We start from the raw sequence: 26,948 nt of genomic DNA, 5'->3' as shown, positions 1-26,948 counted from the left end.
TTGATCGGCTCTCACTGACCGTAACAACAGCATCATCAGATGTAGTGTACACCAAAAAAAGGGGGAAAAACACTGCCCACCCTCCTCCAGAAGTGATCTGTTTATGGCTGGCTGCATGTGGGCGGAGACCCCAACTGCCCAATTAGCGACTTCCATTGGGATTCAGGACAAATCTTTATCTAAAGTCTGTCCAGATCCGCCAATCTGAACTTCCACAAGTCCACTCACCTCTACCTATTAACTTTACTCTTTCAGGTAATCCTGGAGGTAGGGCACAATTAAGTGACATGTTCCCTTTTAAGAATTAAGCATTGTATTTTTATTGATTGAAGAGATCCCTCAGATGTCGCCTTCTTATATCTGAATTTACCATGTGTTTCTGTCTTCTTTCTTTGTTGTTAAAGGAAATCTGTCTCCAGGTTTTTGCTCTCCCATCTGAGAGTAGAATACTGTAGTGACAGAGACCCTGATTCCAGCGATGTGTCACTTACTGGTCTTCTTGGTGCAGTTTTGGGTCAATCACAGCTTTATCAGCAGGAGATTATCAACAGAGGACTAGTTAGCTTGATACCAGTTAGTCAAGCATATTAATGATCTCTGCATAACATTGCCCACATCACCAATTGGCAGCTTTCTGTGTACGCTGTAATGACAGAAAGCTGCCAACCAGTGGTGTGTGCAGGGTTATGCAGCGCTCTATAGTCAGATAAATGCCAGATCTGCAGCAGAATAAACCGTAATGTTATCAAAAAGACAGCAAGCAGCCCAGTAAATGAAATATCACTGGAATTGGAGTCTCTGCTCCTACATCATGCTGCTTACGGATGAGGAAGCAAAACGTTGCTGATAGATTTCCTTTGAAAGTTATTTGCTTCTGGAAGACCCCTGGTATGTGACCAAAAACCTCATTGCAAAACCATGGTCGCTATTGTGAAAACTCCCATCGTAAGCTCTGCAGAAGTGTAATGTAAAGCTGCCCCCGCCATGCCTGCCCCATAGACCGTGCTGAACGAGAGCATTCATGTCTGGTGCTAAGTAATAGTAAATACAACTCTAATTCTAATAAACCGCAATCAGTCTGTAACATACAGAGAAGAAATGTCTGCACTTTTCACCTTTAATTTACTAAACATCGGCTCAGTCCTCAGAATGATGCGTGTTTTCCAATCAAAGCAACCATGGAGCATTGGAAAGAAACAAAGCGGCATATTTCTGTTGCTGTGGGCCCGTCTGCTGCCTTTTTTTTTTAATCATCTATGTTACAGCGCATTCCCAAACTACAATTAAAATGTTGACACCTGGCTCGACTGGGCCGATTAGGCTTTGATTTTCTGTAATTATACGTTATCGCTCACATCCAGTGGCAATATTACCTTCTGTACTGTACGATAACACTTATTAATTCAATAAAAGAAATCAATTCACAGGCAATTTTCGATGTAACACCTTGGAAACAGTGCATTAACCAATCTCAGTATGCATCAGAAGACCTTTCTTGTCATTTAATCAGGACAGGCTGATTACAAAGCTGAGCCGTGTCGGAAGCTAATTAAGAATAGCAGTATTCCGGCTTTGCTGCTGTTGTGCTGCTTTTCTGAGGTCCAAGCATTTTCTGTATCTGCTGTGCTGGAGAAAGCAGAGGTTCTTCTGAGACACCGTCCAATTCTGCACATATAAGGAGGCCATTCCGACTCACTTTGGCATAGGTGGCATTAGCCTTAAGGCCCAGTCACACACAACGACTTACCAGCGATCCCGAAAACGATGCGACCTGATAGGGATCACTGGTAAGTCGCTGGGAGGTCGCTGGTGAGATGTCACACAGTCAGACCTTACCAACGACTCAGTAACGATGAGCGACCTGTATAACGATCTCAGCAGTCACTGTGACCCTGTCACACAGTGTCAAACACAGCGATGTGTCCTGCCCAACAGGACTATTTGAAAAAATTTTTTTGAGGGCACTAAGGCAATATAAATGGGATCCTCCAAATGCACACCTGAAAGCGGCAACAATGAAAAGGAAAAAAGGGTGGTGTGTTAATGAGGAGATCACCAAAACAATAATGGCAATAAATATTCAAAAGTTTATTGTAGGAAAAACACCAACATAGTTTAAAAACATCTAAAAACATGAAGTCCAATAAACATCAGAGGTTTGCTATAATGCTATAATAAAGCATAAGCCTCTGAGAAGTGTCCACCTCAGATTTTAGACCATGTACTGCAATCAATAACACCAATGAATCATAATCATATAGCATGCAAAGAAAAACCCTCAAAGATATAAGTGTCAGTCCTAAAGCAAATGGCTAATACATTAATATGTAAAAATCAATATGCAAAAATGCCCAAATACATATATCAATCCAATCAACCATAGGATAGGGCATGGAAAAGCTTGTAAGATGGAATAAAGCAAGTTTACATTTAAGTAAATATATACAACGCCATAACCTTTACCAGAATCACAATGATGGAAAAAGAGGCATGCAAAATAATTCCCATTAAGGCAAACAGAGCAATGGTGAAAAAGCAGTCATGGAGGAGGTGGAGACCTAAAGCAACCCCCCCCCCAACGCGTATCGCCATATCCAGATGGCTTCCTCAGGGAAAAACGGGGACATCGCCTTTGAAGAAAATGGCCTGGACCATTCTGCAACGACTAGAGATCTCACAGCAGGGGCCTGATCGCTGGTAGGTGTCACACATAACAAGATCGCTAACGGGATCGCTACTACATCACAGAAACAGTGACTCAGCAGCGATCTCGCTAGCGATCTCGTTATGTGTGACGGTACCTTTAGGCATGCAGTAGTCTATTGTAGTGCATATATATGCAGATATGCCTTCATAGCCCATCCCTAAATTAGTGTAATGAGGTTTCCGACTGGCTCACAGTTTAGGGGACTGTTCTTTCCACCTCAAAGATGTATTCAGAATGAAATGGCACATGTATATTTCCTTTCTAGTTTGGAAATAGTGAAGTATTGTTCTGCACATCAAAGTAAAATCTTTCTTTGAAATTATTGCTATTTCCGTAAGCTGCAAAGCATTTTTTTCTCAATATGTTTTAATGTTTTACACCTTCTTTATTGTCAGCTTCAGCAAAGACTACATAAAGTACTACTGAAGCTTTTAAAACACAGATGGCGTCCAATAATCCCAAGTGTAAGAGCAGACTTCTCTTTTCCAACTCGGATTGTGTTATTTTTTTTCTTCCATCTTCTGGTTCATGACAGGCTTTGACAGATCAGAAGAAATTTTCACAGCTTGATGCCGCTGGATTTCGCTCTTGCATGAAAGAGAAACATCTGGAATAAAATCATTGAATTTTACCAAAGGGCTCCAGTAAAGTGTTCCTGCATCTGTTCTAGTGACACTTGTCCCATTGCATACTCAGCTGGCTTTGACTTTGCGTTTAAAGGGTTTTTCCTACAATCACATTATTTTTCACAAAGCACGGTAAATGCACACTTAATGTTAAATCTAACAGAGTTTCGTTCTTGTACCTATGGTTCTTTTTTCCATCTAAATCAGCCTCCTCTGCTTTCAGCTTCACATAGCTGACTGAGCAGTCCTATTCTTACATTGCTAAAACTAAATTTCCAAGCAACACTTGTTTTTCAGTGCTGCAGACCCTTATTTTTCTGTGTGCCCCACAAGCTGATCTAAAGGGAGCTTTACACGCAGCAACATCGCTCGCGATGTCGCTGGTGAAAGCACCCGCCCCCGTCGGTTGTTTGTCACGAGCAAATTGCTGACCGTGGCGCACAACATCGTTAGGACCCGTCACACAGACTTACCTGCCTTGCGACGTCACTGTGGCCGGCGAACCGCCTCCTTTCTAAGGGGGCGGTTCGTGTGGCGTCACAGCAGCATCACTAAGTGGCCACCCAATAGAAGCGGCGGCACGGAGATGAGCGGGCCGAACATCCCGCCCACCTCCTTCCTTCCTCATTGTGGGCGGCCGCAGGTACGGTGTTGTTCCTCGTTCCTGCGGTGTCACACATAGCAAAGTGTGCTGCCGCAGGAACGACAAACAACCTGCGTCCTCAACAATCAACGTTTTTTTGAAAATGAACGTCGTTTATATCCATACTGCATACCTATAAGACTGACTACAACTTTCAGTTAGACTGCTCACATTTGTGTTTTAGCCTTTTATGTTTATGGAAGCCAGACTGTTCCTCCAGACCTGACTTTTTTGCTTCTTTTGTTTGTCTTTTTTTGTTTGTTTCTTTGTTACTCCAGACCTGTCTTATGAGGACACCACTGGTTCCCAATTAAGCTGATTAACTTATAATTATGTCAGTTCAGCTTCCACCAAAGTGGAGAACTCTTGAATGTTTCGGGAACTTAAAGGGAACATGTTACCTCGTGCGTGCTGCTGGAACCATGAACAGCATGAATAAGAGACTAGCTTGGTCAGTGCAGCAGAGTATGTTTTAGGCCTCCGACACACATCCGTGCCGCCGGTACGTGTTTGCCATTTTTTACACGTACCGGCGGCATGGAGACACGTTCAGCAATGCTACCCTATTGTAGCAGGCACACACACGTAAAACTACACGGAACGTTTTTTTACACGCTGAAATGTCCACGTTTTCTCCGGCAGCACGGGTGTCACACGGCCCGCACTCGTACCACACGGATGTAGTGTGGATGCGGTCCCGTGTGACACGCCCCGGAGAAAACACACGTGTCAGTGAAAAAAAAAAAAACATTAACTCACCTTCTCCAGCCCTCCTGTCTCTGCCGCTGCTGCCACTTGCTGCAGGCCGCCGCTCATTATGCTCATTTAATATTCACTTCACTGCGGCCGGCAGCAGCAGCAGCGGGGAGACTGAAGATCAGCACCATGGACAGCAGCGCGGACCACGTGAGTATGCAAATTACCGGTTCTAAGTGTGCGATCAAGGATAGCACGTACCCGAGACACGTACTTACCACACGCAACACGCAGGGTAAATACGTGTCTCGCGGCACGTGCGTGTTTTTAACGGAAGTGTGTTTCAGGCCTCATTCTGAAAAGCTGCAGTGTTTTAGAGAAAACATACTTTGCAAAGCCAGTCGGGGACTGTTGGTCTCGGTTAACCAGTTAGAGGCTGGTCCCTGGTGTCTTCTCTCTGCCTCACTTTTCATGAATGACAGGTCTCGCCGTGTGTGTGTGTATGTATAGGGAGAGACCTGTCGATAATAGAAACAAATGTCTCCATACATGTAGGGAGCCATGCGCTATCACTGTATGGCTGCAGTCACACTAGCATATGCGTCAGAGGTGATATGCTAATGACACTTGGCTCAGGTTCTGCTGCGAGCGTCAGCCGGGTGTTAGTCACTGTGCCTTGATTCTCTCACATACGTATATCGCACTGCACTCGGATGACTTCGGTGCAGTCCGATGTTTCACACGCACCCATAGACTCATACGGTTGTGAGTGAGCCGGGACTCCCTGACAATCGCAGCATGCCCCCCCTACTCCCTCAGTCCGATTAGGGCTGAGGAAAAGATTGCAGATCTGAGCGGCTTCATTATTTAACATTGATCCTAGTGCATTGTGAGATTTTCTCGCATGTCACTCGTTTGAATTATACGCTAGTGTGTGTCAACCCTATGGAGCAGGATCAGGAGTGGAGTCTACTCCATGCAGCACATGTGTCTTCTTGTTACATAGCCAACTCCCGACAGTAAGGGGTGCTTCACACACAGCGAGCTCGCTGCTGAGTCACGCTTTTTGTGACGCAGCAGTGACCTCATTAGCGATCTCGCTGTGTGTGACAATGAGCAGCGATCTGGCCCCTGCTGCGAGATCGCTGCTCGTTACACACAGCCCTGGTTCGTTTTCTTCAAAGGCGCTCTCCCGCTGTGACACACAGATCGCTGTATGTGACAGCGAGAGAGCGACGAAATGAAGCGAGCAGGGAGCAGGAGCCGGCATCTGGCAGCTGCGGTAAGCTGTAACCAAGATAAACATCGGGTAACCAAGCTCTCACGCTGCCTCTGCTGCCGGCTCCGGCTCTCTGCACATGTAGCTGCATTACACATCGGGTTAATTAACCCGATGTGTACTGTAGCTAGGAGAGCAAGGAGCCAGCGCTAAGCAGTGTGCGCGGCTCCCTGCTCTCTGCACATGTAGCTGCATTACACATCGGGTTAATTAACCCGATGTGTACTGTAGCTAGGAGACCAAGGAGCCAGCGCTAAGCTAAGCGGTGTGCGCTGGTAACTACTGTAAACATTGGGTAACCATACCCGATGTTTACCTTAGTTACCAGTGTACGCAGCTTCCAGACGCCGACTCCGTGCAAGCGCAGCGTCGCTGCTGGCTGGGGGCTGGTCACTGGTCGCTGGTGAGATCTGCCTGTTTGACAGCTCACCAGCGACCATGTAGCGATGCAGCAGCGATCCTGACCAGGTCAGATCGCTGGTCGGATCGCTGCTGCATCGCTAAAGTGTGAAGGTACCCTAGCTGATGCAATCGGAACAAACTGCGATTTGCATCAGTTTATCCCTTTAAATGCTGCTGTCAAGTTTAAATCAGCATTTAACAGGCTTCAACATAGCAACCATCAGTACTGTACATAACACAACCTGGGTGCTGATTAGATGCCTTTGCAGCATCTGGATTTATTGCACATGGAGGAAGAGTGGATGTCCAGTTTCCATTTTGCTTCCGTTCTTCGTACGTTTTGTATAAAACCTATAACTTGGCAGCAGCACATGGCAGAGAGGAGTCATTGATAATAGTATAAGATGTGGCGGCATCAGGAAAGAACCTCTACCTCCTCCGCTTCTCTCTGGATTCCACGCCTAAATCCTGTAACTTGCATCCACTTCCACTAGAAATGTACTCCAGTTAGGGACTGGAGTAAGTTATGTCCCTAAAATGTCATAACGTTTTATTAATTTGACAGACTGGCATAGCCGCGCCACATTCACCCATATTGGCATAGCTGACAAGGACTGGCATATAAATAATCACAATATTTCATTGCAGCTTCTGAGTTGCACCAAAATAGTTAGACTTTTTAAAGTCTTTTGGTATTTAAACATCTTGCTAAATCAACCCCCACAGTATCTTATATGGAATGGTTGGCACAAATTATCTGTAACCGGGCTTTTTCTTCCATGTTATCCATCATATTAGTAATTAAATTCTCCATTTGTATTTATTTGGCAGTAAATTGCCTCAGAGCAGAGCTGATGGCTATAGAAGGTAATTTAGTAAGGGGATAATAGGATCAAAGTGTTCATTATGATACTTCCAGATACTCGGCTACAGAGGTTGTGTCCTTGGTTGGCAGTTCACAGAGGGGTGGATAGTTTCAAGTAAGGACACTTTAGCCATTTGCTCATCTCAAGTCTTATAAAATGTCTGTTTACGTGCTACTCCTGGCCTACTTGATGTCTCCTAATAGGAGTATCAGATGTAAACAAAACGTCGCGACAGGCTATGATTCAGAACTCGCTTGTCATCAGTGTCTCCCCAATCACATGCAATGTTCACCGTGCACGTAAAACTATACGTCACACATCATGGATGTCATAGAAGCTGTACTACCCACTGCACATGCACACCTGCGAATCACACATCAGTGCACATAGATGTATGACTATCTGAGAACATAGACATAGAAACTATAGGCACCAACCATTAAGGCTATGTTCACACACTGCTTCTTTTACTGCGTTTTTGGTGCATTTTTGAGGTCACAAAGAAGCCCCTAAATGCATGCATTTCCTTCTCCCAGCAAAGTCTTAGATTTCTATTTTGCTGTCTACACTGTGCATCTTTTTTTGGCTGCGTTTGTGAAGGTGTAGCATGTTGATTCTTTCAGCGTTTTTGAGCCCTTCCAGTCAATAGATTTGACTAAATTTGACTAAAAAAACGCATTGGGTAAAATGAGGTAAAATGCATGCGTTTTTTTTTGTATTTTTACCACGGGTGCGGGTTTTTTTGGGGCCAAAAACGTTGCATCTTTGTGGTTAAGAAAAGATGCAGTGTGTGAACATAGCCTAAAGGGAGTCAGCCAGTAGAATCCATCCCCCTTCATCCCGGGCCATTTTCTGGTTTTGTGCTTTTGTTTGTTCCTCCTTTTTCTAAGAGCCATAACTTTTTTTTATTTTTCCATCAATATAGCCGTGTGATGGCTTGTTTTTTTGTACTTTTGAGTGACTCCATTCTGCCACAGGCTCTCCGCCCACATATAGGCAGCCACAAACCGATCACTTCCAGGAAACGGTAGGGTTTTTTAATTTTTTTTTGTACACACTACATCTGATAACACTTATTTTACCCCCAATGTGAGCAATTCAAACACTGCAAGTGGTTCTCATTGAGCTGAGCACTGAGTGTACTCGAGCACACCGGTGCTCACTCGAGTGGTGTGCATATGTAAAGCATCCAAACTCAAACACCGTTGTTTTTTTTTTTATTAAAGTTCATGTTCAATACGAACACCAAACTTCACTGTGCGGGTTTGCTCATCTAATCTTTTACATAATGAAAAAAAACAAAACATCTGAGAATCTGCTTCTAGTGCTTAAATTACATTGCCTTGAAAAGTACCGTATTCATACTCCATGAACTTTGCCACATTTCGTCACATCATAATCCACATACTTCGTTGTATTTTATATGATATACCAATACAAAGTAGCAAGTATATAAGTGTAGAGGACATGATACATGATTTTACAACCATTTTCTAAATATAAATCTGAAAATTGTGACATGCATTTGTATTCAGCCCCCCCCCCCGTGTAGTCTGATACCTTTAATTAAAATCCTGTGTGACCAATCCCCTCCAGAAGTCACATAATTAGTACATTGAGTCCATCTGTGCTAAGTATAACTAAAGCTCAGAGGTTTGTTTGAAAACTTTAGGCATCATAAAAACCAAGGAACACACCAAAACAGGTCAGATTAAGGGTACTTTCACACTTGCGTTGCTTTTTTTTTAGGCGCAATCCGCTGTCTTGGGAAACAACGGAATCCGTTAACGGATTCCATTGTTTCCCATAGACTTGCATTGATGACGGATTGTGCCAAAAGTACAAAAGTACCTGCTTTGCTTCTGTTGGCCAATGCTCCGTTGCTTCCGCCAAGCGGAAGCAACGCAGAATGTAGCGTTAAATGCTTCTGTCAAAATGACGCCAACCAACGGATTCCGTTGGTTCCGTTAAAATTTATAATGGTTCCCTATGGTAGCGGATTCCGTTGCAAAGTGCTTAACAACGGAATCCGCTGGTGGATTCTGCTAATTTATACTGAGCATGCTCAGAATGGAAAAAAATGAAAAAAGAAATAAAACAGAGCTGACTGATTCCGTTAGACGGACGCCAAACGGATGCAACGGTCCGTTATTTCACAGGAATCAGCTAACGGATTCCTGTGAAATAACGGACCCGTTGCATCCGTTGACACCACAAAAATAACGGATGCGTCAAAACGACTCAGTAACGGATCCAGCGGATTCAACCCAACGCAAGTGTGAAACTAGCCTAAGGTGTGGGAAAGAGTAAATCAGCGTTAGGTTATTAAAAAAAAAAAAAAAAAAAAACACCAAGTCTCTGAACATCTCATGGAGCACTGTTCAACCCATTGTAGAAAAATGGAAGGAGTATGCCAAATGCAGCGAGAGCACTTATTAGGGGATGTGTGCACACTGTAGATCTGTAGATTAGGTGCAGAAATTTTCTGCAGCAAAGATTGTACCTTGTGGCCGAAAAACACACCAAAAACGCGTGCGCTTCTGTTGTGTTTTCTGGCGCGTTATTTTTGTTAAATCCTTGCCTAGAAGGGCTAAAAAAAATGCAGGAAAAAAAAGCACGAACAATTGACATGCTGTAGATTTTTTCTAAAACTGCAAGGAAAAAAGAAGCAACGTGTGCACAGCACTTCAGAATTCTCGTTGGCTTTGCTGGCATAAGGCTAGACATGCAGATTTGGGCAACAATCTGTACAATAAATTGCACTAAATCTGCAACAACAAAAAAAACCTCAGTGTGGGCACACAGCCTTAGAGAAATAGTCAAGGGACCAATAGCCATTCTCTTCCATTTGTGCTGTGGATCTCTGAAGCTCCTCCAATCTGTCCACATCTATTAGTTGTATTCTCCACAAATATGGCCTTTATGGAAGTGACAAGAAGAAAGACATTTTTAAAGCAAGCCACAGAAGCCCCATTTGCAGTTTGGAAAAAGCCATGTAGGGGACACAGCTAGCATGTAGAAGAAGATGCTCTGGTCAGATGAGACCAAAGTAGAACCTTTTGGGTAAATGTAAAAACCTGATGTGTGGCGGATAATTAAGACTGCACATCACCCTGAAAGACTATTTCCAAGGGCATACATGGTGGTGGCAGCAGCATGCTCTAGGGATGCTTTTTTTCAGCCGGGAGAGGGAAGCTGGCCAGAGTTGATGAGAAGATGGATGGAGCTAAATACAGGGCAATCCTGGAGGAAAACAGTTTAGATGCTGCAAATGAGACTGGGGTGTAGGTTCATCTTCCAGCATGAGAATTGCCCTAATCATGCTACCATGGAATGATTTAGATCAAGGGTCTCAACTCTGCACAAATGTAATTTTGGGGGGCTGCATTCTTTGCAGGACAAAGTAACATATTTTAGTGATAGCACTTTTTTTTATGTTCACCTTTTTGTTTTTGTTTTTTTTTTTTAACGTTTTTGGCATGTTTATTTAATTTTCTTCAATGGCATTTATCATGGGTATAGTTCAGTTTTATAGTTTGGGTCATTATGGATTTGGCGATAACAAACATGAACTTTTTATGTTTACTTTAGTTTTATATATATATATATATATATATATATATATATATATATATATATATATATATATATATATATATATATATATATTTATATATAATTAGTAGTGTCCCCACCCTGGTCCCCATCTTGTAGTAATACCCCATGCTGGTGACCTTCTTCTTATTATTGTAATGTGACCATGATTGTCTCCTTCTTTGTAGTAATGTGCCCATCCTTGTCCTCATCTTGTAGTAATGTCTTATCCTTGTCCACTTGTTGTAATATGCCCATCCTTGTAGTCGTCCTCTAGTCCCCATCCTTGTCCCCACAGTGTAGTAATGCACCATCCTTGTCCCCATAGTGTACTAATGCCCTATTCTGGTCGTCTGTAGTAATGTGCCCATTTTGGTCCCCTCCTTTTAGACATTTCCTCATCCTTATCCCTAAAGTGTAGTAATGCCCCATCTTGGTCCCGTTGTAGTAATGGGCCCATCCTGTAGTAATGCTCACAATTGTGCCATTCTTGACATGCGCAAAAAACAAAAACAAGATTCTTCTCACCTAACCTCCGTTCCCTTGGCCTCTTCTTTTCTTTACATGCAGCCCCCAGGTACCGTAGACACCTTGATGATCGCAGCCCGGTTAAGGCCAGTCACCAGCCAGAGGCTAATGTCGGCATGCCGGTGCAGTGGCACATAACTTTGCTGCCATACACTGGCAAGTCAGCTGCTGGCCTCTGATTGGCTGGCCTGCACCAGGCCATGATCGTAAAGGGGTCTACGTTGCCGGCGGGCCACATGAAGCAGCCTCAGGGGCCGCATGAGTCCTGCGTGTTTAGGGCCCCTGGTTTAGAACAAAGTATATTTATCTGTTTGAATGACTCAATGTTCAAGCCTAAGGGGCACTTTGCACACTGCGACATCGGAGGTGCGATGTCGGTGGGGTCAAATTGAAAATGACGCACTAACGGCATCGCATGCGACATCGCAGTGTGTAAAGGCTGGATGATACGATTAACGAGCGCAAAAGCGTCGTAATCGTATCATCGGTGCAGCGTCGGCGTAATCCATGATTACGCTGACGCGACGGTCCGATGTTGTTCCTCGCTCCTGCGGCTGCACACATCGCTGTGTGTGAAGTCGCAGGAGCGAGGAACGTCTCCTACCGGCCTCACTGCGGCTTCCGTAGGATATGCGGAAGGAAGGAGGTGGGCAGGATGTTGACATCCTGCTCATCTCCGCCCCTCCGCTCTGATTGGCCGCCTGCCGTGTGACGTCGCAGTGACGCCGCACGACCCGCCCCCTTAACAAGGAGGCGGGTCGCCGGCCACAGGGACGTCGCACGGCAGGTGAGTGTGTGTGTGAAGCTGGCGTAGCGATAACTTTCGCTACGCCAGCTATCACCACATATCGCTGCTGCGACGGGGGCGGGCACTATCGCACTCGGCATCGCAGCATCGGGCTGCGATGTCGTAGTGTGCAAAGCCCGCCTAAATCCCATTGAGAATCGGTGGTAAGACCTGAAAATTACTGTTCATAGACGCAATCTTATTTAGCTAGAGCGGTGTTTCCAAAGTTCCAGCCCTCATGGCCCCCAACAAGTCATGTTGTCAGGATTTCCTTAATATTGAACAGGTGATGGAATCATGAACAAGGCATCACCTGTGCTATATTAAGGAAATCCTGAAAACATGACCTGTTGGGGGTCGTGAGGACTGGAGTTTGGGAACCACTGAGCTAGAGTTAGGTAGTTTCCCAAGAAGACTGGACAAAACTGAGCCTCTAGATGTGCAAAGCTGGTAGAGACATATCCCCAAAAGATTTGCAGCAGTAATGGCACCGAAAGGTGGTCCTGCAAAGTATGGAGTCAGGAGGCGGAATACAAATGCAAATTACAATATTCAGGTTTATATTTTAGAAATATTTAGGCCTTGTGCGCACTAGGCGTTTTTGCCGCGTTTTTGTGCTGAAAACGCAGTGACATTGCTTCCCCAGCAATGTCAATGGGTTTTCATAAGTGCTGTCCACACACAGCGTTTTTTTTTAGCTGCGTTTTTGTGGTAACCACAAAAACGCAGCATGTCAATTATTTCTGCGTTTTTCACTGCGTTTTTCACCCATTGAATTCAATGAGATGTTAAAAACGCAATGAAAAACACATATAGCCGCGTTTCTATGACTAAAAACGCAGCTATAAACGCAAGGGGTGGGCACTACAGTGACGTGTACAGGAAGGATTCCTTCTGTTGGTAAACACAGAAGTGTGAATCCTCCCGGTACCGTCACCGCTGCCTCCACAGCCCGCCCGGTACCGCCGCTCTGGCTGTGTGCAGTCTCCCCGGCCGGCAGGACCTTGCTTGCAGGACCTGGCGATGGATCACCTGATGCAGTCACCTGACGCATCAGCTGATCGTAGTCTCGCCGGCTTTTTCGCGCCCGGCCGGCTATCAGCTGATCCTGCCGTCAGGGGACTACATCAGCTGGACCAGCTGATTACCGGCAGCTCCTGCTGCGATCGGACGGGATCATACTCCTGTCCAATCGATCGCTCCAGGAGCTGCCGGTAATCAGCACAGCACATAAGTGAGTATTATTTTTTTTTTTCTACTGATGCATCAGCTGATTGTATAACCGGCTTTTATACAATCAGCTGATGTGTGATGTGATTCAGGCACTTGATCCTGACACATCATCTGATCGCTTTGCCTTCCAGCAAACCAATCAGATGATATTGGATCCGGATTGGACGGCGCGGGACCCTAACCCAGGATTACTGCGGAGGGGGGTTTATTTCAATAAAGATGGAGTCACTAATTGTGTTGTGTTTTATTTCTAATAAAAATATTTTTCTGTGTTGTGTTTTTTTTTTATCATTACTAGAAATTCATGGTGGCCATGTCTAATATTGGCGTGACACCATGAATTTCGGGCTTAGGGCTAGCTGATAATATACAGCTAGCCCTAACTCCATTATTACCTAGCTAGCCACCCGGCATCAGGGCAGCTAGAAGAGTTGGATACAGCGCCAGAAGATGGCGCTTCTATGAAAGCGCCATTTTCTGGGGTGGCTGCGGACTGTAATTCGCAGTGGGGGTGCCCAGAAAGCATGGGCACCCTGCACTGTGGATTCCAATCCCCAGCTGCCTAGTTGTACTCGGCTGGACTCAAAAATTAGGCGAAGCCCACGTCATTTTTTTTTTTAATTATTTAATGAAATTCATGAAATAATTAAAAAAAAAGGGCTTCTCTATATTTTTGGTTCCCAGCCGAGTACAAATAGGCAGCTGGGGGTTGGGGGCAGCCCGTACCTGCCTGCTGTACCCGGCTAGCATACAAAAATATGGCGAAGCCCATGTCATTTTTTGTTTTCTTTTTGGGCAAAAAACTGCATACAGTCCTGGATGGAGGATGCTGAGCCTTGTAGTTCTGCAGCTGCTGTCTGCTCTCCTGCATACACTAGTGAATGGAGGATGCTGAGACTTGTAGTTCTGCAGCTGCTGTCTGCTCTCCTGCATACACTAGTGAATGGAGGATGCTGAGACTTGTAGTTCTGCAGCTGCTGTCTGCTCTCCTGCATACACTAGTGAATGGAGGATGCTGAGACTTGTAGTTCTGCAGCTGCTGTCTGCTCTCCTGAATACACTAGTGAATGGAGGATGCTGAGACTTGTAGTTCTGCAGCTGCTGTCTGCTCTCCTGCATACACTAGTGAATGGAGGATGCTGAGACTTGTAGTTCTGCAGCTGCTGTCTGCTCTCCTGCATACACTAATGAATGGAGGATGCTGAGACTTGTAGTTCTGCAGCTGCTGTCTGCTCTCCTGCATACACTAGTTCTGCAGCTGTCTGCTCTCCTGCATACAATGAACATTTTGAAGAAGGAAATGACATCAGACCTTTTTTTTTTTTTTCATCAACAATCTTTAATGGCATTGTGCACTGATTAAAAACGCAGTGAGCAAAAACGCAGCAAAAAACGCACCAAATCGCGGCAAAAACGCACGCGTTTTTGCCGCATTTTTTTAGCCGCGGGTGCGTTTTTGTGACAAAAACGCACATAAAAACGCAGCGTGAAAAAAACGCCTAGTGCGCACATACCCTTAGTATACCATGCATCATTTCCTTTACACTGCACAAACACTTGCTATTCTGTGTTAGATCACATAAAATACATAAAAATGTGGAAATTTTCACAGGTTATGAATTTCTGCCATTGCCAGTGTGAGAAATGTAGAACATAAGAGCAGACTGTCAGTCATTACATGTCTCACACTTGTAACACCCCTTTTCATGTAAAATAAGCTCTAGAGGCAGATTGTCAGGGATATCTATGTTCAGCCCATAGATCTTGGACATAATCTGCTCTGCCAGCAATGCAATAGAACTCCATTAAATTACAGACAACATAAATTATATCTATTGTCTCCTTTCCTTTGATCTCTTCATACTGTGGATCTGCAACACTTGTTTGTTTTATGCTTCTACAGGAGATGTGCCTCTCACAACTCCATCAGGGGAGCATATCCCCCTCACTAATTCTCCCATTTGTACACATTTAAGACCCTATTGCGCTTTTTTGTCTTTCCAGCCAATTGCACAGCCCATAGATCTTAACAGCTCATTCGCATACAAGAAAAATGTGGATTTCTTTGGAATAAGACATCGGATCGCAAATATCAAGGTATTATATTATTCAAGTTCCTATGACCTACATGCACATATAGATGACGTAGGCATGTTGATCCTACTGATAGATTCCCTTTAAACGTGAAGTGCAATAGCACTTGCAAATAATAAACCTGTCTATTATTGATACGGGCAGACAAAATGTTCTTAACCTGCCGATACGGGGTTATGGCGTTTTGAAACTGCCCGGTGCCCGTATTTAGAGCCCCACTGCCGGGAAGAAATTAACTTTATTTTTATTAATTTGCAGATTAACCCCCATATCAGCAGGTTAATAGCTTTTTTTCACATGACAGGTTCCCTGTAAGTCAGGTATCGAATCGCACAGGTAAGTATCCCCCCATGCCTTTGATATCAATGAAACCTTGTGTATTTTATTATACAGCATTTGGTTAATGGAAGTAATGACTGAATGTTACGGACTCGTTTCATTATTGCATTTGCTCCTTTTTTTGTTTGTTTTTTGGCGTTTTTCACCTGGTTTTCATTTATGCTGAATTAATCTTTTATTTCGTGCTTTTCTAAAGTCTATTTTGTTTGCTTGGCTTTTGCCACTGTGGGTGGGATTTAGTGGTTTTGGCCTTATTAATTTGACTCAAAAAGAAATCAAAACATATAATTATTCGCCCCTTGTGTGCCATTTTACAAAACATGCAACTTTTTAGGAAAAAAGACATTAAAATGGTTAAAGAAAAAAAAACCCCATTATTTACTTGGTGAAGTTGGCACAAAAACAGCAACGAATACCACAAGACAGAAAATGTGCCCCATATTTGTCCCCGTTCTGTAGTAATGTGCCCCATCCTTGTCCCCATCCTGTAGTAATGTGCCCCCTTCTGTAGTAATGTGCCACATCCTTGTGCCCATCCTGTAGTAATATGCCCCATCCTGTAGTTATGTGCTCCAGCCTTGTCCCCTTTAATATGCCCCATCCTTGCCTCCATCCTGTAGTTATGTGCCCATCCTGTAGTAATGTGCCCCCTCCTGTAGTAATGTGCCCTATCATTGTCACCATCTTGTAGTAATGTACCCATGCTTGTCACCTTTTAGAAATGTGGCCCATCCTTGTCCCCATCCTGAAGTAATGTGCCCCATCCTGTAGTAATGTGCCCCCTCCTGTAGTAATGTGCCCTATCATTGTCACCATCTTGTAGTAATGTGCCCATGCTTGTCATCTTTTAGAAATGTGCCCCATCCTTGTCCCCATCCTGAAGTAATGTACTCCAGCCTTGTCCCCATCCTGAAGTAATGTGCCCCAGCCTTGTCCCCTTTAACTAATGTCCCCTTCTTGACCCCATCTTGTAGTAATGTGCCCCATTCTGTAGTAATGTGCCCCATCCTTGTCCCATTTTACTAATGTGCCCCACTTCTGTCGCCATTTTGTAATAATGTGCCCATGGAGGTCCTATTCTTGTAGTAATGTCCCTTTTACTGATCCTCTTCTTGTAGCAATGTTCTATCCTAGTCCCCTATTGTGTCATTGTGCACACACATACACCAGTAATACCCCATCCTGGTCCCCTACTGTGCCATTCTACAAACACAAATACACACATCAAAACATTCTTCTCACCTGCCCTCCGTTTCCTCAGCGTCCTCTCCACTGCTTCTTGCAGCCCACAGGCATGAGCCACCCTTGACGATCGTGGCCGCTGTGAGCGCTTCATCCAAAATTCTGATGAATATTTTGCCACCGCCGCGCAATTAAGCTCTCTGCAGTATTCCATTGGCGACCGCTGTCCAATCAGATGCAAGGAGGTGATGTCATACGTATCAGCTGCTTGCCTCTGATTGGCCAGCGGCAGGCATTGGAATAGTGCAGAGATAGCTTGACTCTGCACAGCGCCAGTAAAAACGTTCATCTGAAATAAAGCAGTAACGGCTGTGGCCTCTGCACCAGCTGCGATTGTCAAGGGTGGTACGTGCCTGTGGGCCACAAGAAGCAGCCTGAGGGGCTGTGTGTTTGAGACCTCTGATCTAGGCACACCAAAGATTACTACTAGGGGCTGCTGATAAGTCTTTGGCCTTACCCAGAAAGAATCAAGATAGGATGATGAAACTTTACATTTATTCCACACACTGATGTCAACACACTTCTTACATCGGTATTCCAAGTTCTGTTGTGCCTCAAACCAGGCATTCGTAGTAGCCATGGCATCAGAAACGGTGTGAAATTTGGTACCCTTGATGTGTTTCTTCAGGTTTATCAACAGATGATAGTCTGAGGGAGCGAGATCTGGTGAATAAGGTGGGTGGTCAACCAGCTGGAAGCCCAGCTCTGCCAGTTTTGCCATAGTCGTTTGGGCACTGTGAGCGGAGCTGTTGTCTTGCAGGTACAAGTTTCCTTTGGACAGCTTACCGCACCTTTTGGCCTTCAGAGCTGCCTTCAATTGGTCCAAAAGTTCAATGTAATACCTTGCATTGATAGTGGAACCCTTTTGAAGGTAGTCCACTAGCAGCACGCCCTCCTTATCCCAGAACACAGACGCCATCACCTTAGTGGCTGATTTTTGCATCCTCCCTGAACTTCTTTGGACTAGGAGAACCACTGTGCCTCCACTCTTTTGACTGCTCTGTATTTTCAGGGTCATACAAATAAATCCAGATCTCATCCATAGTGACCAGTTAATCCAGAAAGTTATCAGTCCGGAAACGCTGACAAATGCACCGGGAAGTTTTTACTCACATGCTTCTTTGATCTGTTGTCAAACATTTGGGGACCCACTTTGCAGATAGCCTCCTCATGTCCAAATGTTCATGGATAATGACACAAACACGTTCACGGGAAATCCCCATGATGTCTGCTATTGCTTTAGCTGAAATTCATCAATTCTCCAGTATGAGAGAATCTCCAGCATCGACGATCTCCGGAACAACCACTCTCTGTCATCCTGGACGTTCCTCATCATTGGTGCTGAAGTGGCCCGTTTTAAATTTGGCAACCCAATTTAAAACAAGAATTTTATCACTCCTCTGCTCTCAGTTGCTGTGAATATCGCATTACACTCTGCCATTTTGTTTTCTCGCGTGTGTAGATCACTGTTGCCATAAGCAACAAACAATATTTTGAAAACCTATATTAGACACAAGGCTTTCATGTGATGTAACATTTGTTACCATAGAAGCAAAAAAGATCACAAAGCCAAAGACTTATCAGCAGCCCCTCGTATTACCTACCTTAATTTGGGTTAATGTTGAATTTCTATGGTTTCCCAAGACTGAAGATTCTCGCACCTGAAACCACACAAGCGATCATGTTCACTGATCATAAGTTTACAGTAAATTATTTAGAAATCCGATTATTTCACAGATTACAGGGAAATATTGCGTTTCCCTTGTCACTGGGGTGGGCTGGAGAAGGCCGGTGTTCATAGGTGCAGTAAAATATACTTGCTTGTTAGCATCTGTTTGTTAATGGGGGAGCAGCACAGTGAGGACATTTGTAGCCTGTCGACTTCTACCTAATGTTCTCCAATGTGGCAATGATACTTACAGTTGGTCAGTGATATAGGATTTATATTCAGCTAATACATAACAAGGCCTATAGAAAATATATGGTCTACTTGATTGGGAAGCCTAGAAAACGGTTAAAACCAAATAGCAGTTTGCACCTTTAAGAGAGAGCAAAACCAGCCGTCTAGATAAATAAATAAACGTTCAGCCTCTTTGCAGCAGCTGTAGCCGTGGTTCGTGCGGAAAATGAAGGCAGATGATTCAATTTGGCCTGTGCCCCGAGTACATTTCCAAATGCTTCTGTGTGTGCGCAAGATAATGAACAAATATATTGAGATGGCACAAGATCAGTGCGAGTTTACCGCTGTGAAAGCATCTCCCTCTCCCCCCAGTGGGGGCAAGCAAACTCTGCTGGGTTAATGGGGGTGAGGGTCCCTTCGCCCGCCACCTTTCAGAACAACTTAAGAAAAGAATTTGTCTCCTTTTGCCCCAGGCTCCCTGTTGCGCTCAAAGGGAGCTTTTGATAAATGGAAGTGTATTTATTAATAATGAGCCGAGGCCGGCTGTCTGTGATCTGAAAAGTGATGCTTATCAGACACTGTTTTCCTGTGGCAATCGAATGCTTCAAGCACTTTAAGGTATTGTAAAAGTGCAGTGAGGCGAAAGCTCTCACCCAATTAACGCCCTGTCTCATATTTGTTTTTTCCGGTTACACTTACATTATATTTAGCATAAAAATTAACGTTTTCATCTCACCAGTCATCTTAATGCCTCAGTTAACCTTTTAGAACATGATTAAATTTTAGATTTTAGTACTCACTTATTAGCTAATATGGTCACCTTTATATACCATACTAAACCCTAAATATAAAAAAATACAAGAAATATTTGTCTGGCTCTCCCTGTTGTCTCTCCATTGTCCTATTGCAATGAAAGCAGTGTGGAAAAGTAGTAAATTCTTCAATATATATTGTTGATGACCAGCCATCTGCTAAGACCTGAGTTAGGGGTACTTCACACACAGCGAGATCGCTACTGAGATCGCTGCTGAGTCACGTGTTTTGTGACCTCATTAGCGATCTCGCTGTGTGTGACACTGAGCAGCGATCTGGCCCCTGCTGTGAGATCGCTGCTCGTTACACACAGCCCTGGTTCGTTTTTTTATTGTTGCTCTCCCGCTGATAAGCACACATCGCTGTGTGTGACAGCGAGAGAGCAACAATCCTGAATGTGAAGGGAGCAGGAGCCGGCGTCTGGCAGCCTGCGGTAAGCTGTAACCAAGGTAAACATCGGGTAACCAAGGTGGTTACCCGATATTTACCTTTGTTACCAGCCTCCGCAGTTCTCACGCTGCCAGTGCCGGCTCCTGCTCCCTGCACACGCTAGTTAAGCGGTGTGAGCTGGTAACTAAGGTAAACATCGGGTAACCATACCCGATGTTTACCTTAGTTACCAGTGTCCGCAGCTTCCAGACGCCGGCTCCGTGCAAGCGCAGCGTCGCTTGCACGTCGCTGGGGGCTGGTCACTGGTCGCTGGTGAGATCTGCCTGTTTGACAGCTCACCAGCGACCATGTAGCGATGCAGCAGCGATCCTGACCAGGTCAGATCGCTGGTCGGATCGCTGCTGCATCGTTAAAGTGTGAAGGTACCCTTAAGGTGGTTCAATGTGAGTTGAATCCTCTGATCTTGGTGGGACTGGACAACCCTTTATTGTAAATAACGGAGTCATGACTCTTCCTGCCATTATTGAATGTTCTCAGTGAGAGGAACAAAATTATAATCTTGTGATACCTTTCAATGGCTAACTAAAATAAAATAAAGTGATGTTACAAAGCAAGCTTTCGAGACATCTCAGGTCCCTTCATCAGGCATGGTATGACACAAAATATCTGCACAAACCGAGCAGAAGGATGGCTAATAAAAGACATTTAAATAAACAAACACTGAGCTTAGAAAGTGAAGCCTTAAGGTACCGTCACACTAAGCGACGCTCCAGCGATCCCACCAGCAACCTGACCTGGCAGGGATCGCTGGACCGTCGCTACACTGGTTGCTGGTGAGCTGTCACACAGACAGATCTCACCAGTGACCAGTGACCAGCCCCCAGCCAGCAGCGACGCGTGGAAGCATGCAGCGCTTGGTAACTAAGGTAAATATCGGGTAACCAACCCAATATTTACCTTGGTTACCAGCGCTGGCTCCCTGCACTCCTAGCCAGAGTACACATCGGGTTAATTACCCGATGTGTACTCCGGCTACGTGTGCAGAAAGCAGGGAGCCAGTACTGGCAGTGTGAGAGCGGCGGACGCTGGTAACGAAGGTAAATATTGGGTAACCAAGCTAAGGGCTTCTTGGTTACCCGCTGTTTACCGTGGTTACCAGCGTCCGCAGAAGCCTGCTCACTGCACATTCAGCTGTTGCTCTCTCGCTGTCACACACAGCGATGTGTGCTTCACAGCGGGAGAGGAACAACTAAAAAATGGTCCAGGACATTCAGCAACAACCAGCGACCTCACAGCAGGGGCCAGGTTGTTGCTGGATGTCACACACAGCGACATCACTAGTAACATCGCTGCTACGTCACAAAAGTCGTGCCTCAGCAGCGATGTCGCTAGCGATGTAGCTTAGTGTGATGTGGCCTTTAATTAGCTTTTGATTAGTGGTGTGAGAGTTTTATTGTCCCAATATCCATGTAGGATCAGAGGTCTGGTGAGTCTCTGGAATGACTCCTCAGATTTTGTAATGGGCCATGAATCCTCCTGACAGATTGAGTCCTGTGTCCACAGAGTTAAACATTGTAATGAATTTGTATTCCCAGACCCTGCGATGGCTCTGTGATCTGAGTTGCCTTTTAATATGACAGCTTTCATATGGTTTATGTTGTGTCCTGAAGCGCAGAAATGTTTGGCCACAGGTAAATGGATTTTTTTGTCTGTAATTGTGTGGCGGTGAGATCTCATCCTTGCTCTCAGTCTCTGTCCTGTTTTTCCAACAGAGACACCCGATAGGACATATAGTGCACAGGATTAAGTACACCACGTTGGAAGACGAACATGTGAATGTCCCAGGAATTTTATAGTCCTTCTTTATCTTTACATTGCAAGGATAAGTTCCTCTTGGTGTATCTGGGGGCATAGAACTTCGGATCATGATGCTCCTTAAATTCTGAGGTTGCCTGTACCACAGCAATGGAGGATCTTTGAATATTGTTTTTAACCGGTCATCCTTTGTAGAATGTGGTGAAGTTTCTTGGCCGTTCTTCTCAGTACCTCGAGCTGTGGGTTGTATGTCACCACCAGAGGTACTCGACTATTTTCCTCTTTTTGTTTGTATTGAAGCAGTTCCCTTTTAGGGGTCCTTATTGCTCTAATGATCTGGTCATCTACTGAGGTGGGCTGGTAGCCTTGGTTTAGAAATGTCTTCTTAAGATGGGTTAAGTGTTCATCCCTGTCTGCAGGGCTGGAACAGATACGATTATATCTGAGGGCCTGGCTGTAGACAATGGACTTTTTAATGTGTTTTGAGGTGAAAGCTGTCCCATCTGAGGTATGTGGGACGGCCAATAGGTTTCCGATACACCGATGTTTGGATTAAACCATTTCGAATTTTTATGGTTGTATCCAGGAAGTTGATTTCTGTTTTTGAGTGTTCCAATGTCAAGTTTATGGTAGGATGAAATGCATTGAATTTTTCATGAAATTTTAGAAGCTCTTGTTCAGATTCGGTCCAGATTATAAAAATGTCATCGATGAAATGGAAATAAGCCAATGGTTTGAGGTTGCAGGATGCTAAAAAGTCATTTTCCAGTTTAGCCATGAAAAGGTTGGCATACTGTGGTGCCATTTTGCTTCCCATAGCAGTTCCTGTGCGTTGTAAGTATAGCTCATCGCCAAAAGAGAAAAAGTTGTGTGTGAGTATGAATTTGGTGAGTCTTAATACAGACTCAGGAGGGATCCCATTAGCTACAAGAAACATTTGGCAGGCGGTTAGTCCATCTTCATGTGGGATGTTAGAGTATAAGGATTCCACATCCATGATAGCTAAGATGGTACTTTCGGGTAGGGGACCTATTGTAGATAGCTTTTTCAAAAGGTCAGTGGTGTCCTGTATATAGCTGGCTGTGTTTCTCACCAGTGGCTTAAGGACATTTTCTACCTACCCAGAGAGTTTTTCAGTGAGCGTTCCCACCCCTGAGATGATTGGCCTCCCTGGGTTACCTGGTTTATGAATCTTGGGTAGCATATAGAAAACTCCCATCCTTGGATTCTCAGGTATTAGGTCCAGAAGGTTTGTGAAGTTTGTACCCAGACATCTGATGACTTTTTTTCAACTCCCTCATATATTTGGGGTTGGGTCATCATCCAGTCTGGTGTAGTACTGTATATCCATCAGTTGTCTGTTTGCTTCTTTAATGTAGTCCGTTGTATTCAGGAGAACTATAGCGCCCCCTTTATTCCCCCCATGGCACATGTCTGGGGATTTTTGGATTTGAACCTGCCCTATTCTTTTGTTCTTACATGAAGTGTCAACCAGCTGGCTTTCCTCCTATACCTAGAGTGAACACATACATACGAGGGGGGACCCCAAAATAAGGAGAATTCTTTTCTGTTGGCAATGCTACCCTCTCCAACTAGTTGTGCTTACTATACACTCTTCCTGCTCAGTTAGCTAAGTAGCGTTCTTGAGAAACCATCGCAGTGGACAGAGTGATTGATTGTTTTCTAACGCCCCTCCCAATGCTCTCGGATGTTTTGCTATGGCAAACTTACAGAAGCAAAGCACCTACATCAAATACTGTTTCCTGTTAAAGGAAACATTAGTAGAGGGAGAACCGTCTGAGAGTGTCAGGAATTGAAAGAACAGGCACAAACCGACACTGATTTTTGTCAAACGTCATCACAAGATGAATCTTGGTGTTACAGCTATGATCCATAAAGAAACAACAGTCTAGGCAGTGGAAGACAGCTTCATCGCCCAGACCACAAAAAAGCACACGTGAAATCAAATTCCAAGTCCATGATTGTTTGTTTCGTCGACATCAAAGAAGTTGTTAACTTTGAATTTGTTCCTTAGTGCAACATTACTATCTGCAAGTGCTGAATCAATTGTGTGAGGCAGTGAGTAAAAAAAACTACCTGAACTGGTGCGATCAGAGAACTGGCTGCTTCATCATGACAACGTGCCTGCCACACAGCGTTGAAAATCAACCAGTTTTTGGTAAAAAAAAAAAAAAAATCTTTGAACAGTGCATATCATCTAATAGCATTTAGAAAGCATTAATGTTTTCAAGATGTTATCTTGAATAAAAAATATTTTCATTTTTGGGGGGGTACCCCCTCGTACATGGTGAACCAAGCAAGTCATAATTATAGTGGATGAAAATCAACCAGGCAGAAAGGTGCACTTAAAGGGTTTTTTCTATAGACAAAGTTCTTTTTTTTTTTTTTAAACATAAATTTTTATTGCAGTTTTCAGAATTATTACAATATGTCTAACATTTGAACAAGAATAAATTCACCTTACCAATTTACCCACCCTTGTCTTAACCCACCCTCTTTTATTCCCACTTTATCCCCCCCAACATTTTTAATACACTGAACACCAGGTATAAGTCGCAAAAGAACACACAGCTCCTCTATATTCTGATTCCCGTTTGAAGCCCTATTTCTCTGAAACCCCTTTTCTCGCCCTACTGTCATGTCTCTACTGCGTGTGTATTTTCAGCTTTCCCAATGTGCCTTGCAAGTCTCCCAGTAGATACCATTCCATATTAGTGAAAGGAGATACCACTTTCCGTATTTCTGCAACTCCATACTGTTGTACTATAAATCTCTTCCATTTTTTAAAAAAGTTTCCCGTTAGTTCGTCCTTATTTCTTTCGGCTTCCAACTGTTCAATATTGAGCAGCTTTTTAATCTGATTGACCACCTCTTCCTCTGATGGAACAGATTCCTCGAGCCATCTGCGTAGTAGGGCCTTTTTCCCTAACATAGCAATATTATGAAAGAGTCTTGGAATCGTGGTCCCCCGTGTATCTCCTCCTCCTTCCTTTTCTTTAGTCCTGTGGTGGAAAATCCATAACAATGGGTCTAGTTCCATTTCCACTTCCCATACTTTTTCTATAAGTGTCTTCATTTTTCCCCAAAATTTCTGACTTTCTGGGCACTGCCAAATCCTGTGGTATAAGTCCGTTTTCGGCTGTTTACATTTGGGGCAATGTTCTATTTTATTCATAGTCTGCTTGGTAGGGATGTTAAAACCATAAATTGCTCTGTGCATTAATCTAAACTGTGTGTCCCTCCAGCCCTCATTAATCACCTCCTTCCTCATCCTCATCCATCCCTGCCGTATCTTTTCCCCTGCCTCTGTATCTTTTAGTTGTCGTGCCCACGCTCCCCAGACCTGGTCCGAGTGCAGTGGTACCAGTGCTGTTCTCAGATCTTTGTACAGGGAGGAGATAGTAATCTCCTGTTTATCCTTCATTATAAATTGGTCCATTTCATTCATTACCTGTTCTTTTCTAACATCCCTCAATAGTCCCATTATTCCCTTTTCCACCTGTTTGTATTGTATGATTTGGAATGGGGAAAGCCCGTACCTGTTCACCATCTCCTCAAGGGTCAACCACCTATGTTCCGTTTCATGGAGCAGATCCTTCACCCCACCGATCCCCTTATTTCTCCATTCTAGAAATAGTTTGTTTTCCCTCCCTGCTGGGAATTCCGGAAAATTCCAGATATTTAGGTATTTGGAGATTCGCCAGGACAGGTTAAACTTTTTCCTCACTGCTTTCCACGCCATTATCGTATCCCTACATACCAGGGAGTGCTTAATTTTTCTCGGAATATTGGCCAATGACGTGTGTAATATTGCCCCCAAGTCCCATGGTCTACAGTACTCACTTTCCAATTTTATGTTAGAATAGCTATTTGTCTTCCTCAGCCAGTCTATTACGTGTCTCAACAAGCATGCAAGGTTGTAGCCTCTCACATTTGGCATCTTGATTCCTCCCTTTTCCAGTGGTAGCATTAGTTTTTCCGCCCTAATTCTTGGTCTTTTTCTCTTCCATAGGAAGCTTGTAAATGCTTTATTCAGTCTTTTTACATCCGCATGCTTTAATAATATGGGGATAGTCTGCATTGGGTATAGCAGCTTCGAGAAACTCATCATTTTTAAGAGGTGGTTTCTACCTAGCAGGGATAGCGGCAGCCCCTCCCACATCTTTAGCTCTCGTTCTATTTTCTGTATCAACGGTTTGAAGTTTAATTCATAAATGGACGCAGGCTGGCGTCCCATCTGGATCCCCAGGTATTTAAGGTGAGTTTTTGCGATCGGTATCCCACATATGTTATCCCCTATTCCATAGGTTTTCAGGGATGACATGGTTCGCTCATTCAGAAACAGTATTTCACATTTTGTCTTGTTCAATTTAAAACCTGCCATAGACCCAAATCTCTCTATCTGTTGTATTGTTTTTAAAAGGTCATTCTGTGGTCTATTCATGAATAATATGATATCCTCCGCGAATAGAGCTGAATGTACTTTTTCCGTTCCAATGTTAATGCCCTCAAAGCAGTCTCCTCCATTGATCAGTTTTGATAATGGCTCAATGGCTAGATTGAACAAGAGAGGAGACAGCGGGCACCCCTGTCTCGTCCCTTTGGTCAAAGAGAAGGGTCGTGACAAAAATCCGGGTGTCGCCACTCTTGCCTGAGGGTTTGCATATAGTATACCTATAAATATTCTGAATGCTCCCCTGAAGCCCATATTATCTAGGACTGTTTCCAGCCATGGCCACTGCACATTATCAAACGCTTTTTCAGCATCCAACGTGATCATGGCTGGAAATTCCCCTCCTTGTAGATCCCTGTGTCTGATGGCGTCCATTACTATCATGGCCTTTCTTACGTTTGTCACGGCTGCTCTCCTCTTTACGAACCTCGATTGGGCGGGAGAAATTAGCCTTGGTAATACCTCTGCTAATCGATTGGCCATCAATTTGGCCACTAGTTTAAGGTCTTGGTTGATTAGT

General features: G+C 44.2%; 1 protein-coding gene across 10 annotated transcripts in view; it reads left to right on the top strand.

Annotated features, from left to right (window-relative positions):
- The window catches only part of FBRSL1 (fibrosin like 1), a 792,546-nt gene that overhangs the window by 375,320 nt on the left and 390,278 nt on the right, over positions 1-26,948 (top strand). For 9 of the 10 annotated variants that reach the window (XM_075321861.1, XM_075321892.1, XM_075321878.1 and 6 more), the window contains one exon: positions 15,366-15,458. The exons of the other annotated variant lie outside the window; for it this stretch is intronic. In XM_075321861.1, coding sequence (XP_075177976.1) covers positions 15,366-15,458 — 93 coding nt within the window. The remainder of the gene's footprint in view (positions 1-15,365; positions 15,459-26,948) is intronic. 10 annotated transcript variants of the gene reach the window in all.

This window comes from Anomaloglossus baeobatrachus, chromosome 1, assembly GCF_048569485.1.
Source record: "Anomaloglossus baeobatrachus isolate aAnoBae1 chromosome 1, aAnoBae1.hap1, whole genome shotgun sequence".
NCBI lineage: Eukaryota > Metazoa > Chordata > Amphibia > Anura > Aromobatidae > Anomaloglossus > Anomaloglossus baeobatrachus.
The sequence above is the reverse complement of the archived record's forward strand: the minus strand, read 5'-3'. Positions and strand labels throughout refer to the sequence as shown.